General features: G+C 34.9%; 1 protein-coding gene across 1 annotated transcript in view; it reads left to right on the top strand.

Annotated features, from left to right (window-relative positions):
* Positions 1 to 6,778, top strand: part of LOC119645361 (probable protein phosphatase 2C T23F11.1) — a 25,775-nt gene extending 18,997 nt beyond the window's left edge. Inside the window, exons 2-4 of the mRNA XM_038045532.1 lie at positions 1,436 to 1,818; positions 1,929 to 2,262; positions 6,170 to 6,778. Of these exons, the coding sequence (XP_037901460.1) occupies positions 1,537 to 1,818; positions 1,929 to 2,262; positions 6,170 to 6,549 (996 nt within the window). The 5' untranslated portion in view covers positions 1,436 to 1,536 and the 3' untranslated portion in view covers positions 6,550 to 6,778. The remainder of the gene's footprint in view (positions 1 to 1,435; positions 1,819 to 1,928; positions 2,263 to 6,169) is intronic.
* The last annotated feature ends 5,613 nt before the right edge of the window (positions 6,779 to 12,391 follow it).

Below are 12,391 nucleotides of genomic sequence, written 5' to 3'. Positions count from 1 at the left end.
ACATATATATATATATATATATATATAGGCTCTTTGCAGCTTCCCTTTGGGTGTTACATACATTATGAAAAAAAAAAAGAAAACGAGTATAACCTCATTTTACAGGGGTGGGTATAAAAATCATTATTCCTAGACGCCGTTATTAACCCACCGTCTTTACATACGTTCGAACAGAAAACCAAATGAGTATAAGAACAAGAATCGTGGAACAAGGCTATTCTCTTGATAGGGCCTCTACTGCTTCTGGGCTGCTGCGCGTCCTCCTTCAAAACGTATTAACAGAATTACTTTTTACCATTTGAAAATTATCAAACGATTTCTCAAATGCTTATAACGGAACCCACATTCATTAATTTGCCTTGCATAGTCAATTAATGGAGCAAATCGTGAACTCATATCTTTGACAAGCATAGAAGTAAAGCTGTTTGCCAATTGCATTGAAGACGTTTACGTGGATGATGCAGAGGCGATAATGTATGCATACACTCACGGAATAAACTATATCTTGTCACTAATGCAAAATTCTTATCATAATAATGTATAGTTTGTACCTGTCAAAGACGTGAGACCATAACGTTAAGGAAACATTAATTGTTATCATACAGCTAATCATCATTATGATGACATTCATTCTTGTAAATTATCGGTTAAAAATTTTCAAACACAGCACATTGGCTTTGATTGATTCAAATGTGAACCCATAGAATCTACCTGCAGGCAGAAATGCTTTATTTACGCGTACTATCGATCGATACCATAATCAAAAAGAAACTTTTTTACCAATATTTTTACTATTCTTGTCAGATTCAATTCGATCGAATCAGTAAAAGGTTGGATGGTTCGGTAAACAATTCAAATCAAAAATGTCAAATTGATAAAGTGTCGAGTTATCGTTCGAAAATATACGACACGAATCTATAGATAACTTTTAGTCTGATAATGGATACCGATAACATAGACCGCTCAGTTCAAATATAATTTTCTTCTTGTTCTTCTTGTTCGAAAAGAAAGCTCAGCAAAAAGTTTAAAAAAAAAAATCGAAACCATCTCATTTTTCTCATGTCCTTTGAGCTATCATCAATACTCGCCCGAATGGGTTAAAAGTCAATTTAAATAATCCATGACAAGTTTGTCTATTTTTTCCTTTTTTTTTTTTTTTCTCTCTTTTATATTCGTTGCTGTTGACAACTGTTTTTAAGTTGAAAAAGAAATTTTTTTATTGTGATTTGAGTAAAATTTTTTTTTTAAATTAATTTTATTTCTGAAAGCACACAAGAAAACGTAAGCCGCTTATCGCCAATTGGTCGTTTTGGGCGGCAATCAAAAAAACTCTTTAAATTTTCGCAGCTTGCCTGCCACTACCTTCTTTTGTTTTTTTTTTTCTTTGGATTATTAACGATTTTCTTTTTTTTTTTTACTTTATTTTCCGTTTTAGTTGAAATAATTTTTAAAATTCATAAACTCACAAGTGAGAAAAATAAAAAAGAGAAAAACAACAGCAAAACGATACGATTCTGTATTTCATACGTTAAGAAAATGGGCCAAACTTTGTCAGAACCAGTTACCGCCAAGGAGTCGTCATATTGTCAAAATGAGTTGTATCGTGTCGGGTCCAGTTGTATGCAGGGTTGGCGTATCAATATGGAAGATTCACATACACATATTCTATCGTTACCCGATGATCCAGGTACATCGTTCTTTGCAGTCTACGATGGCCACGGCGGAGCTACCGTAGCTCAATATGCTGGCAAACATTTACACAAATTTATTTTGAAACGTCCCGAATATAGTGAGAATATCGAAAAAGCATTAAAACAGGTTAGTATTGTGTTCCTTCTCGCACTCTCTCTCAACTAATGTGCAATTTGAGCAAAAAAAAGAAAAAAAAAATCAAAAAATTATGATTTTTTGTTTTTTTTATGTTTTAGGCGTTTTTGGACATTGATTATGAAATGCTGTATAACGAATCCTGGGGAGAACAGATGGCTGGTTCAACAGCCGTTGTTGTCTTAATTAAAAATAATCACTTGTACTGTGCCAATGCGGGTGACTCCCGCGCAGTCGCCTGCATTAACGGAGAGGTAGAGACTTTATCTATGGATCACAAGCCCAACAATGAAGCAGAAACTAAACGAATTAATGAAGGCGGCGGTTGGGTGGAATTTAATCGTGTCAATGGTAATCTGGCGTTGTCAAGGGCTTTGGGCGATTTCGTGTTCAAGCGCAATGAAAACAAGAAACCTGAAGAACAAATTGTAACCGGTAAGTAAATTAGGTTCCTTTCCCATCTAAGCTAAAAACTCGAAAGGCGAACTTTCCGCTGCTTCTCCCACAATGAAACAGATATTGGCTGCCTAAAGAAAGCCAAAGAAAAAAAAAAAAAAGAAAGAAATGACGGACAGTCATTCAATGGACTATTTTAACAAATAATGACGCGTGAGCATCGTTTTAATCTTCTCTACATTATCTTTTTTGATTGTGGGTTTCCCGCCCGACTCTTTAACATACGTTAGTCATTTATATTACATATCCCCGTTATTGCGCCTACGAGTAAATAAAGATTTTCACGAACAGGGGAAAACGATATATTTGCATATATACAAACCGGTAGTCAATTAATTTTTCAACATCGGATTGCTTTATTGTTTCCATTGTTTTTCTTAAAAGTGACGATGACTACACCACACTTGCAGCTGGAATCTCGTTATTGTTTCTACGTTACGTACCTTTGTTAATATTGTTTATTTAAATTTCGAGCTAAGAAAGGAAAGTAGAAGTGTTTGCTGGCGGTCATTTTAAGAATAAAACCAGTCAATGCCAAAAAAAAAATGAAAACATATTTAAGTAAAAGAATTTCGATGAGAAAATTTACTATCGGGTAGAAGAAACGCATTTACCTTTGTACGTGTACACTTCCGTGAAAATTGCACAATTTTTGTTGTAGCATGATGTTACTATATATATTTATTTATTTTTAGTCGCTCTGCCGAAAACGAGTGAAAGTCTTGTTTCACGAGTCAACCGCGACAAAAAAATCTACATATTCTTGATATTCTCACAGTTGCAATCGTTGAAAGGTTGAGAGATTAGCGTGAGCTGCGCCCCTTGAACGGAAAAATCTGGAAATCCTTGTTGTTGCGAATAGTTCCTCATTTTTAGATAATCAAGACACTCTCTTCTTCCTTCCTCGCCCCACCCTTTCTACCTGCTAACCATCGTGAGTTCATATTACAGCGTCCAAAGTCCCATGGATTTCTGACATATTTGTCGCAGTTTAGAATATTTTGCCCTGCGGTGCGAAGGTTGTTCCCCGGCTTCTTACCACAGTGTCCGAAGTCCCATATACGTCTGACATATTTGTCGCAATTTAGAATATTTTGACCGACGTTGTGAAGGTTCTTCCGCTTCCTCTTGTAACGAACAGCATAACTTATTTATTATCTTTTTGTAGAGCGGCTGTGACGATGTAAGAGTTTTTACGTACATCCCAAACTTATAAATGAACCGGAATTGCTTAATTTCTTCTCCTTCACCCAATTTAAAATATAGTTTATAAACGCTCAATATATACGGATTTAGATTTATATTCATGGAGCGTTCTATAAGTCAATTTGATTGCGTTTCGATGAAAGCGTGAATCAAAAACGCACTTTACAGTCGGCTAAGAATCATACTAAGACAATTACTTAATAAAGTAATCGCACCTATAACACGATAGATACTTTCCGCGCTCACATGATACCGTACAACGCGTTATCTTTTTCTTATTTTCTTTACTTATGAGCACATCTTCTTGTTCGTGTCTATTAATTAAAATTTCACTATCTAATGATTCTTCGTTTTTTAGATTTTATGTACACAAACCACTATAAATTTCACAGTATAGAAATATGTATAGCGTGAGAAATCGCCGCGTTATATGGAGGAAAGCAGGTCTTATACAATGCACATAAAATCACGTAATATGAAAACCCGTTATACGACTACCGTGTTACAGGGGCGCATTACTGTACTTTAACACTATCAAAAGCAGAGAAATCGATCCTCTTATCCAAAACGGCCATTTTACAGAGCAGATGATTGCAATGTTTTTTAATTCAATATTTTTTTATAATATAATTATGACATTGCTTAATAACTGTACAAATAACGATGAGTTCTTGCCATTTGTGGTATTCCCAGTTGCCGGTCTTCTAACTTATCTATCTTCTTAATCTTAATTGTTTTAATGTGTATGTGTGTGTGTGTTTTTTTTGCTCTGCGAGCTGATGGCAGGAAATATTCTAGGGATACTACTGATTCTTACTAGCAACATGCACGATTCGCCTACATACTAAACACTACCCCCCCCACACACGCTTTTTTCACCACTCTCCGTCGCGGGACCATCGTTAGGTATTACTTCCGGGAGGCTGGATATCGTTAGCACGCTTCCTACGGTGGGACCTCAGCGGAATTCACTATTGGCTTCCACTCCCTCTGTTCCCCACCCGCGGTTTTTCAAGCGGTTTTAATTCTTTGACCACCCTGCTTACAAAGCCTGGTGCTCCAGGTCTCTTTGCTGGCAATTAGCCCCTCCACTATTTCATTGGGTTCTATTTGGGGTCTGCCATTCTCGAAGCTTTCGCAGCGAAAGGTGGTATGCTCTGCATCTTCGTTCATTTCCGAGCATGCCGGCCAATTTGGCGAGTTGTCGTGCCCGAACCAGAGCAGGTACTTTTGGAAACAGCCATGGGCAGTCAAGAATTGGGTAAAGTAATAATTTACCTCACCGTGTGGCCTTTCGGTCCATTCCATTGCCTTTGGGATAAGAACGAACATCCATCTTCGTTTCGTTGTTCTTTCCCATCACGCCTCTTGGGAGGGGGCGTTGATGCGGCGCCTTTCATGGACGCGCCCCATTTCGCACGCCAAGAAAGACAACGATTTGCATGGCGCCAGCAATTACAAGGGCAGCATCCTCCAACACTGTCTGGAATCTGCATATTTGACTTAGCGTACTAAGACGATATATTGCCGCTAATTTTCGATACCCTGCCTTCACTGTGAGTGCTCCGGTCCAAACTTCGGTTTCCATACCGAAGCCGAAGTTATCGCCGTGGCTATTACTTTTCGATTGGTGAATTTCGGGCTCCCAGTATTTGGCATAACATTCGCTAACGACGCCTGAATGCCGCCAGCTTTCTCAGCCGCGTACTCAACCTGGCGCTTAAAGTTGAGTCGTTGGTCGTACTTAACTCCAAGGTATTTCAGAGCAGCAGATAACTGCACCGTGCGTTGCCCGACTCGTATGCAGCATGTTTGCACACGGTTTCGGCGGTTTTATTAGCACCGCCTCCATTTTATGCCCTGCCAGCTCTAACTCCATCTCTTCTAGCCACGCTTTCACTTTAACGATAGCATCGTTAGCCATGCGCAACGCACTTTGCGACCACTACAATGGCTATATCATCGACAAAGCAAATAATCGTTACACCAGCAGGAAAATTAAGCTCAAAAACGGCATTGTACATTATGTTCCACAGGAAAGAACCAAGAACTGATGCCTGTGGGACACCCGCCGTTACTTTGTGCGCGTCTTTTTCCATTGTCGCTACCATAAACTAGCGTGCGGTTCGAAGGGTAGCTTGTTATTATCTATATCTTGGAATCTGCATTCTTATGAGAACCTTACGGAGGATTCTCTCAACCACCGAATTGAAGACGTTTTTCACGTTTAGTGTAAGAACGGCGCAGTACTTTTTATCGTCGCCCCTCCTGTGTGCATGTGCGTGTGTATTGATTTATCAAGCTGATCATTACGGCCTCGTAAACTTTCCAGAAAGAAAATGTGGTTTCTTTTGTTTTTCTCCTTATCGATATCGTGAGGTTCAGGGCGCTAGTTTCGATAAATAGGATCAAAAGCTCGCTCAAAATGATGAAAATAAATATTTACCTGGAATGTGTAGTAGCCAGAAATAAGTCAATTTGAAATTGATATATACGATGCGAAGCCTGAAATTTAATCTTCGCTCTACCTTTTAATCGCATAACACATACAGCGGTATTAAACGATTAGGAGGATCGGACATTATTGATAACTTTTGCTGAAAAAGCAATGTGTTTATCCAAGTAAACGTTTTCTAATCGAATTTTTTTTTTTTTTTGCTTTTTTGATATTATTTTCTAGCTTATCCGGATGTGGAAACACGCACAATTAGTAGTGAGTGGGAATTTCTAGTGCTGGCTTGTGATGGCATTTGGGATGTAATGAGCAATAAAGAAGTAATTGACTTTTGTCGAACGCGCATTGGACAGGGTATGTATCCCGAGGAGATATGCGAAGATCTAATGAATCATTGCCTGGCGCCGGACTGTCAAATGGGCGGTTTGGGCGGTGATAATATGACTGTAGTTTTAGTCTGTTTTCTACATAATAAACCATATTCGGAATTGGTGGCACGCTGTGCGTCTCCGGCCACACCGCAACAACGTAACACTAATGGCACAGCAACACCCAGTCAAGCGTCACTGTCCCCATCTGCAAGATGTGCTTTAAATTTAAAATAACATCATGCAATAGTTGGCAGTTTGCTCTGCAAAACAATACAATTAACTTTATACAATGCAAACAGCAGCAGCGATAACAACAGCAGAACCAGCAACACTTAATTTACGTGTTTGATGGATGATTGATTAGATTTTCTTCCTTCCTTAAGCCGATGATTTTAAATTTATGTTAATCAATTTTATGGATATTTATGCAAAAAAAACTCAACGTTTTCTTTTGATATTTAATTTTGTAGAAAAGGAAAAAGAAAACCCGGAAAACAGAAAACAGAAAGCAACACACAAAAAACACAAAATTCTCTTCAAAGTTTGCAAATTCAACATTAACAACGCGCAAAACAATTCGTGGCTCGTCTCTATTAAAACAAACCATATGGTATTTACCTCCTATACACAAAAAAAATTTAAAAAACAAAACACAAAAAAAATATATAAAAAAAACGAAAAGAATTGCAATCAGACACATATATACATACAAATAGACAAACACATACATATATACACGCAACCAATTTTATAGTATATATATGTGTATATATATATATTTTTGTATATATGCATATGTGCGCTCACATATATATACATATATATATATATATATATATATATATATATATATATACATATACATATATATACAAACACCAAATTAATTACATTAAAATTTATTATTTTTATTATTGTTACTTAATAAAAACAAAAACAAAAAAAGAACTGTGTTCTTACGTTGTGGGTTTTTCCCTCCAATTCCTATCACACAATTCCTAAATAGCTTACTATACTAAACTAAACTAAACGATCAATTAGTTAGTTGAGCCTTTACATTTTAAATGTCATCGTAAAACGCGGCAACGAAAATTTTTATAAAAGTGCTTAACCAAAATTATTGCGTCTCGGTTTCGGTTTCGGTTCTTTAACCCGTTTTCCTTTTTGTGTATTTTCCCCCCATCATGTATAAACATTCATTTATTTTTTTATTTATATATTTATATATATATATATATATATATATTATATATATGCGAATTTATATCTAGCGGTGTCGCTGATGACTCTTGAATTCGCTGCATGCAATGCAATCGGAATCATCAGAGATATCGTTAGATATAAATACGAATATCGTTTTCCGCAACAGCACAATTCTCTCTTCTTTTTCATTTTTTTTTTTTTTTTTTTTTTTTTTTTTTTTTTTCTTATTTATCGTTGTCGCTGTCACTAGCAATAAATATATATACAAATTAAATGCAAAGAAGAAGAAAAAAAAACCAGCAACAACAAAACAACTATAACATATACCGTGAATTGTTAAAATATTTTACAGTCTTTATTATTCTCATTTAACTGCTGATGATGATATTTGTTTCGAGTTTTTCAATACAATAAAATTATTCTCATTTAACTGCTGATGACATTTGTTTCCGAGTTTTTATATATATATAAAAAAAAAAAAATTGTACGCTTTTTTTTTTAAATATGAATTATTGGTATGAAAGAAAAGACATTGTTTCCAAATTTGATTTTGTATCGTTTTCAACCTTCATTTAATTTATGCATTTGTTGTTCTCTTTAAGTGTTTCATCCGAACACTGTATACGCTATAATATAATAATTATTTATTATTAGTTGTCCTCAATATGTTTAAAGAGTCGTCTTTTATTAAATATTTTACTTTATATACATTTTATATATATACATACATATATATATATATTGCAATTTTTTTTTATAAATCCTTAAAAAAAAAATCAAAAAGCAACCCAATATATAATAATTGGAGTGAACAAGTTTTTCTACTTATATAAGAACTTTTACTTTTAATGTAAAGAAAAATAATAACTTTTTTAAAGAAGAAAAGCTTTAATTCATCGAAAGGAAAAAAAAAACACAATCGTCTTTTTTTATTAGTCGTTTATTATTATTTAAGTTTTCTTTTTAAGCAAAAATATGATAAAGGAAAAAAGTAAATGAAAATAAAAGTTTGAAATTTAATTAAAGGATAAAGAAATTTTTTGTTTCGAATATATTTTTACACTAGTTAAGTATAGATATTATATAGAAGGGCATATTTGTTTTTTTTACAATTTCGTCTCTTGTCCAAATATACATAAAAATATGATTTTCACTTATGAAGAGAGTGTGCGTGCGTGTTTGTGTCAGCATCGGCAGTGTATTGTTTAGCGATTTCAATTATCCATAACGTGCCCTTGTTTATGATCAGCCAGCTGTCAGCTTTACTTTAATTGAATACATAAAAATTGTTATTTTTTTTCGAAAAAGGACATCGAAAGGTCTCGACGTGGCTCAATATAGGGCGATGCAGGTTATTATTATCGACGCAGGCTATTAACGATAAAACCTAACTTCTAAAGCCGCGAAGGCTTTGCCGCTTTAGCCGCTCATACGAACTTCCACGCACTTTTAAGGGTTACTTTTTATAGTCAATTCTGTTTGCTGACACAATCGCTAAACGCATCGTGTAAATCTTAAGGCTGAGAATAACGTTACAATCGTAATCCACAACGTTTTACTTATTGCTGGCTGCTTAAGCGAAATAAGCCATGCAGCAAAATTCCCAAAAATGACGAATATGATAAATAAATAAATTTAGAAAGTCTTCTGATTTCGTACTCTATGTTGGATGAAGGCCCTGCATATGGCCATTTCTTTCGTAAACATTCATAGGTTCATCTATCAAGACAAAATATAGCTGAGGGGGCAATCAAATCGCTTCGTGCTCGAACTTGAAACGCAATCAGCCACTTTCGATTATTGTATATGTCGTCAGGCTTTTTACTATTTGCCATATTTAATTTAAAATGTCTTGAAAATAGGGAATACACATAGTTGTGCAAATTATCTCCTATAGCACTTGTGGTACAGGGTTCATTATACAGCACGCAAAAACCGCTTAAGATATATTTATTCATACCGACCGATTCAACACCATTTTCTAAATCGATTTAAGTCTGTCTGTCCGTCTGATGTCTGCCCGTGTAAATTTCTATTCAAGCCCACAAGTCACGTGTTTTCACCCAAGGGCAAACACTGTTCAAAATGGTTTGAATCGGTCAGTCCCTACATAATGCGCTATTTTAAAAAGTCATTATATGGGAAAAATGGAAATCTTCAAAATTTCTTGACAAAATGGCTAAGTACTAAGTACTTCAGCATTTTAAATTGGTATGAAAACTTTGGTTCGGCTGGGGCAATTTTTGAATCCCCTTGCATAAAACAAAAACTGAAGTTCATATGGCAAAAAGGCCCAATTTTCAATGCTTCATGATGAATATCAGATCCATAATATAATGCTAAATTTTGAATACAGGCCACAAATTATTGACCTCTTGGGCACAACAAATGAGGTGGAACTTTCAATGTACAGTCCCGCAATAATAAGTCATATAAAAACAGGATATAAATTTAAGTGCTAATGGAAAAATATTAATTATGTTAACCAATGTGATGTAGGCCTAGCTCGACTATAATGTTTTTATTTGTTTTTTGTAATATTTAACTCTAAGATAGATTTGTTACAAAGGTTAATAATCGATATACACACCATCATTATCTATGGTCTTTTGCCATTTATCGAGGTGCTTATTGATGGATGCGCAGTATAAACTTTATAGTTCCGAAATGAAATGTTCATCGATCAGTTTTCGCACATCTTCAAATTCTGTGAACCGCTAGCCTGCTAAATGTGACTGCATCGACCTGAATATGTGGTAATCGGATACGGCCGGCTCTGAAGAATACTGTGGTATGCGGTAAAACTTCTAAGTCTACCTTGAAAATCGATTCCTGAGTTGCTTTGGCCGCGCGGAAGACGTGCGGACGTATGCAATTTTCATTATTTTCAAATTAAAAATTTGTTACCCGATATCTCCCAAACTAGTTTCGAACTGTTTTGTAGCTTACTGTGTTTTTGCTCGAAGCCAACTTAATCTAACTCCAGATTAAGTCAATTAAAAACGCAGAAAAATGCAATTCCATAAATTGCATCCATTTCTTTCAATTTTGGTATACACTGCACGACAGCTGAAACTTGCACCGTTTAAATATCCAAATTATCTATACTTGAAAGAAACCATTTTTGAAGGAAGAATTTTTATTTCTACACCTAATATGTGGCAATCACATATAGAATCATTCATTTACTCTTTAAATTCAACAATATTGTAGTTGAGCAAAGACGACCGTTACATGCCCTCCTGCCCACTTCGCCTAACACAAATCTTAATTTATTTTCATGAAAGAATACCAAAAATTATACCCTTCTTCCATATAAAAGCAGTCTTTTTATACTAATCGTTATACGGAGTCGGATTACAAAAAATAAACCTATGTAATCCACATTTGCTGCATACTTATATATAAAATATATATACAATATATATATATAAAATATATATATAAGATATATATATAAAGACCAAACCTTCTTAACATATTCTATAGGGATGTTATACGTGATCGCGTTAAAAAAAAATCGGCTTATCGGGTCCAAGTTTTGCATATCAATTTAGAAGGACAAAATGCTTTTACTTGCAACTTTTGTCGAGGAGTCGAGTTTTGAAATTTACAATTTTTGTACACGACTTTTGCCGTTAGGAGTGGTTGCGAAAGTAATTTGACTCTACCAATTCTCTATAGCGTTTGTTCTTACCTTCGCAACAAGTCAAAATTTCTCAAAGAACATGCCTTACGCACTTGCGTGTTCAAGTAAAATGTACTATTGCAGATTCTCTTCCCATGTCGCATATCAACAACTGGATTGAAGTTATTTTCAGCTATCCGCCGCCTCATAGCTTGCATTACGTTAGATGTTTAGATTGCTAATCTCTCTCTACAAAATCCTTCGATTGCATTCGCCCAACTTTTGAACTGAAAGGCTACAGTTTTATAACCTTTTTATATCAATATCGCGTATATCTAACCCTTTCACACTACCGTTCAAGTATGGTTCGGTCAGCTTTATACTAGAATATATTGCCGCAAACTTTAAAATCCTTTGAGGACTCCTTCTCCTCACTCCTAAAGATGTAAATTTTTCTTCATGTTGCTACTTAACGATTACAGTGTATAGTCATAGAGAATATTAATTACTTAAATAGTCTCTCAGTTCGGTAACACTGGCCTAATGTACTATATAATATAACAGTGTGAACATGAATTTATAAAAAAAATAAAAAAGTGCATACTGTAGTTCGAACACGAACATACCTGAACATACGTCAGGCACAAACGCAAAAACTTAAATTGAGTCAGAAAATGGTTCGGAATCGAACAGTTCTACGCATCCGCACAAACTTTATACTGCAGGTATTATAAGGTGTAATTGAAATTCGAAAATTTGCAAAAAATTGGAAAATTGTCGACCTATTCATGAATACTGTTTTGCAATATCGATTTTATTTATGTTCACTCTCATATAGCTTGCTAGCTATTTATTTAGATTTTTCGACTACATACCATGCATGTTTCCATGTACAGGCTAGACGGTTAGACGTAGTGCACATGTATACACGTACAATGCAATCATTGGGAAACGCTCTTCCACATGTAATTGCTTTCTGACCTATCTGCATAACATGCCAGTTATCCATTTTATACTCATATAGATCGAGTTGGATTATAAAAATAAATAAACAATATAAGTTAGTGAACTAAAATGTTGAAAAAATTTGAAAATAAAAATATACAGTCCATGCTTTTTGTAATAATTAGTTCTTCAACGTCGCGTGTCAGATAACTGGAATCATAATTAAATAATTGTAAAAAGGGAAAAGCATAAATGGATTAAACAATTCAAAGGACGGCACTATGAATGTATTTGAATTTT

Source organism: Glossina fuscipes, unplaced genomic scaffold (genome assembly GCF_014805625.2).
Source record: "Glossina fuscipes isolate IAEA_lab_2018 unplaced genomic scaffold, Yale_Gfus_2 1, whole genome shotgun sequence".
Taxonomy (NCBI): Eukaryota; Metazoa; Arthropoda; class Insecta; order Diptera; family Glossinidae; genus Glossina; species Glossina fuscipes.
This window is presented reverse-complemented; position numbering and strand designations above follow the sequence as displayed.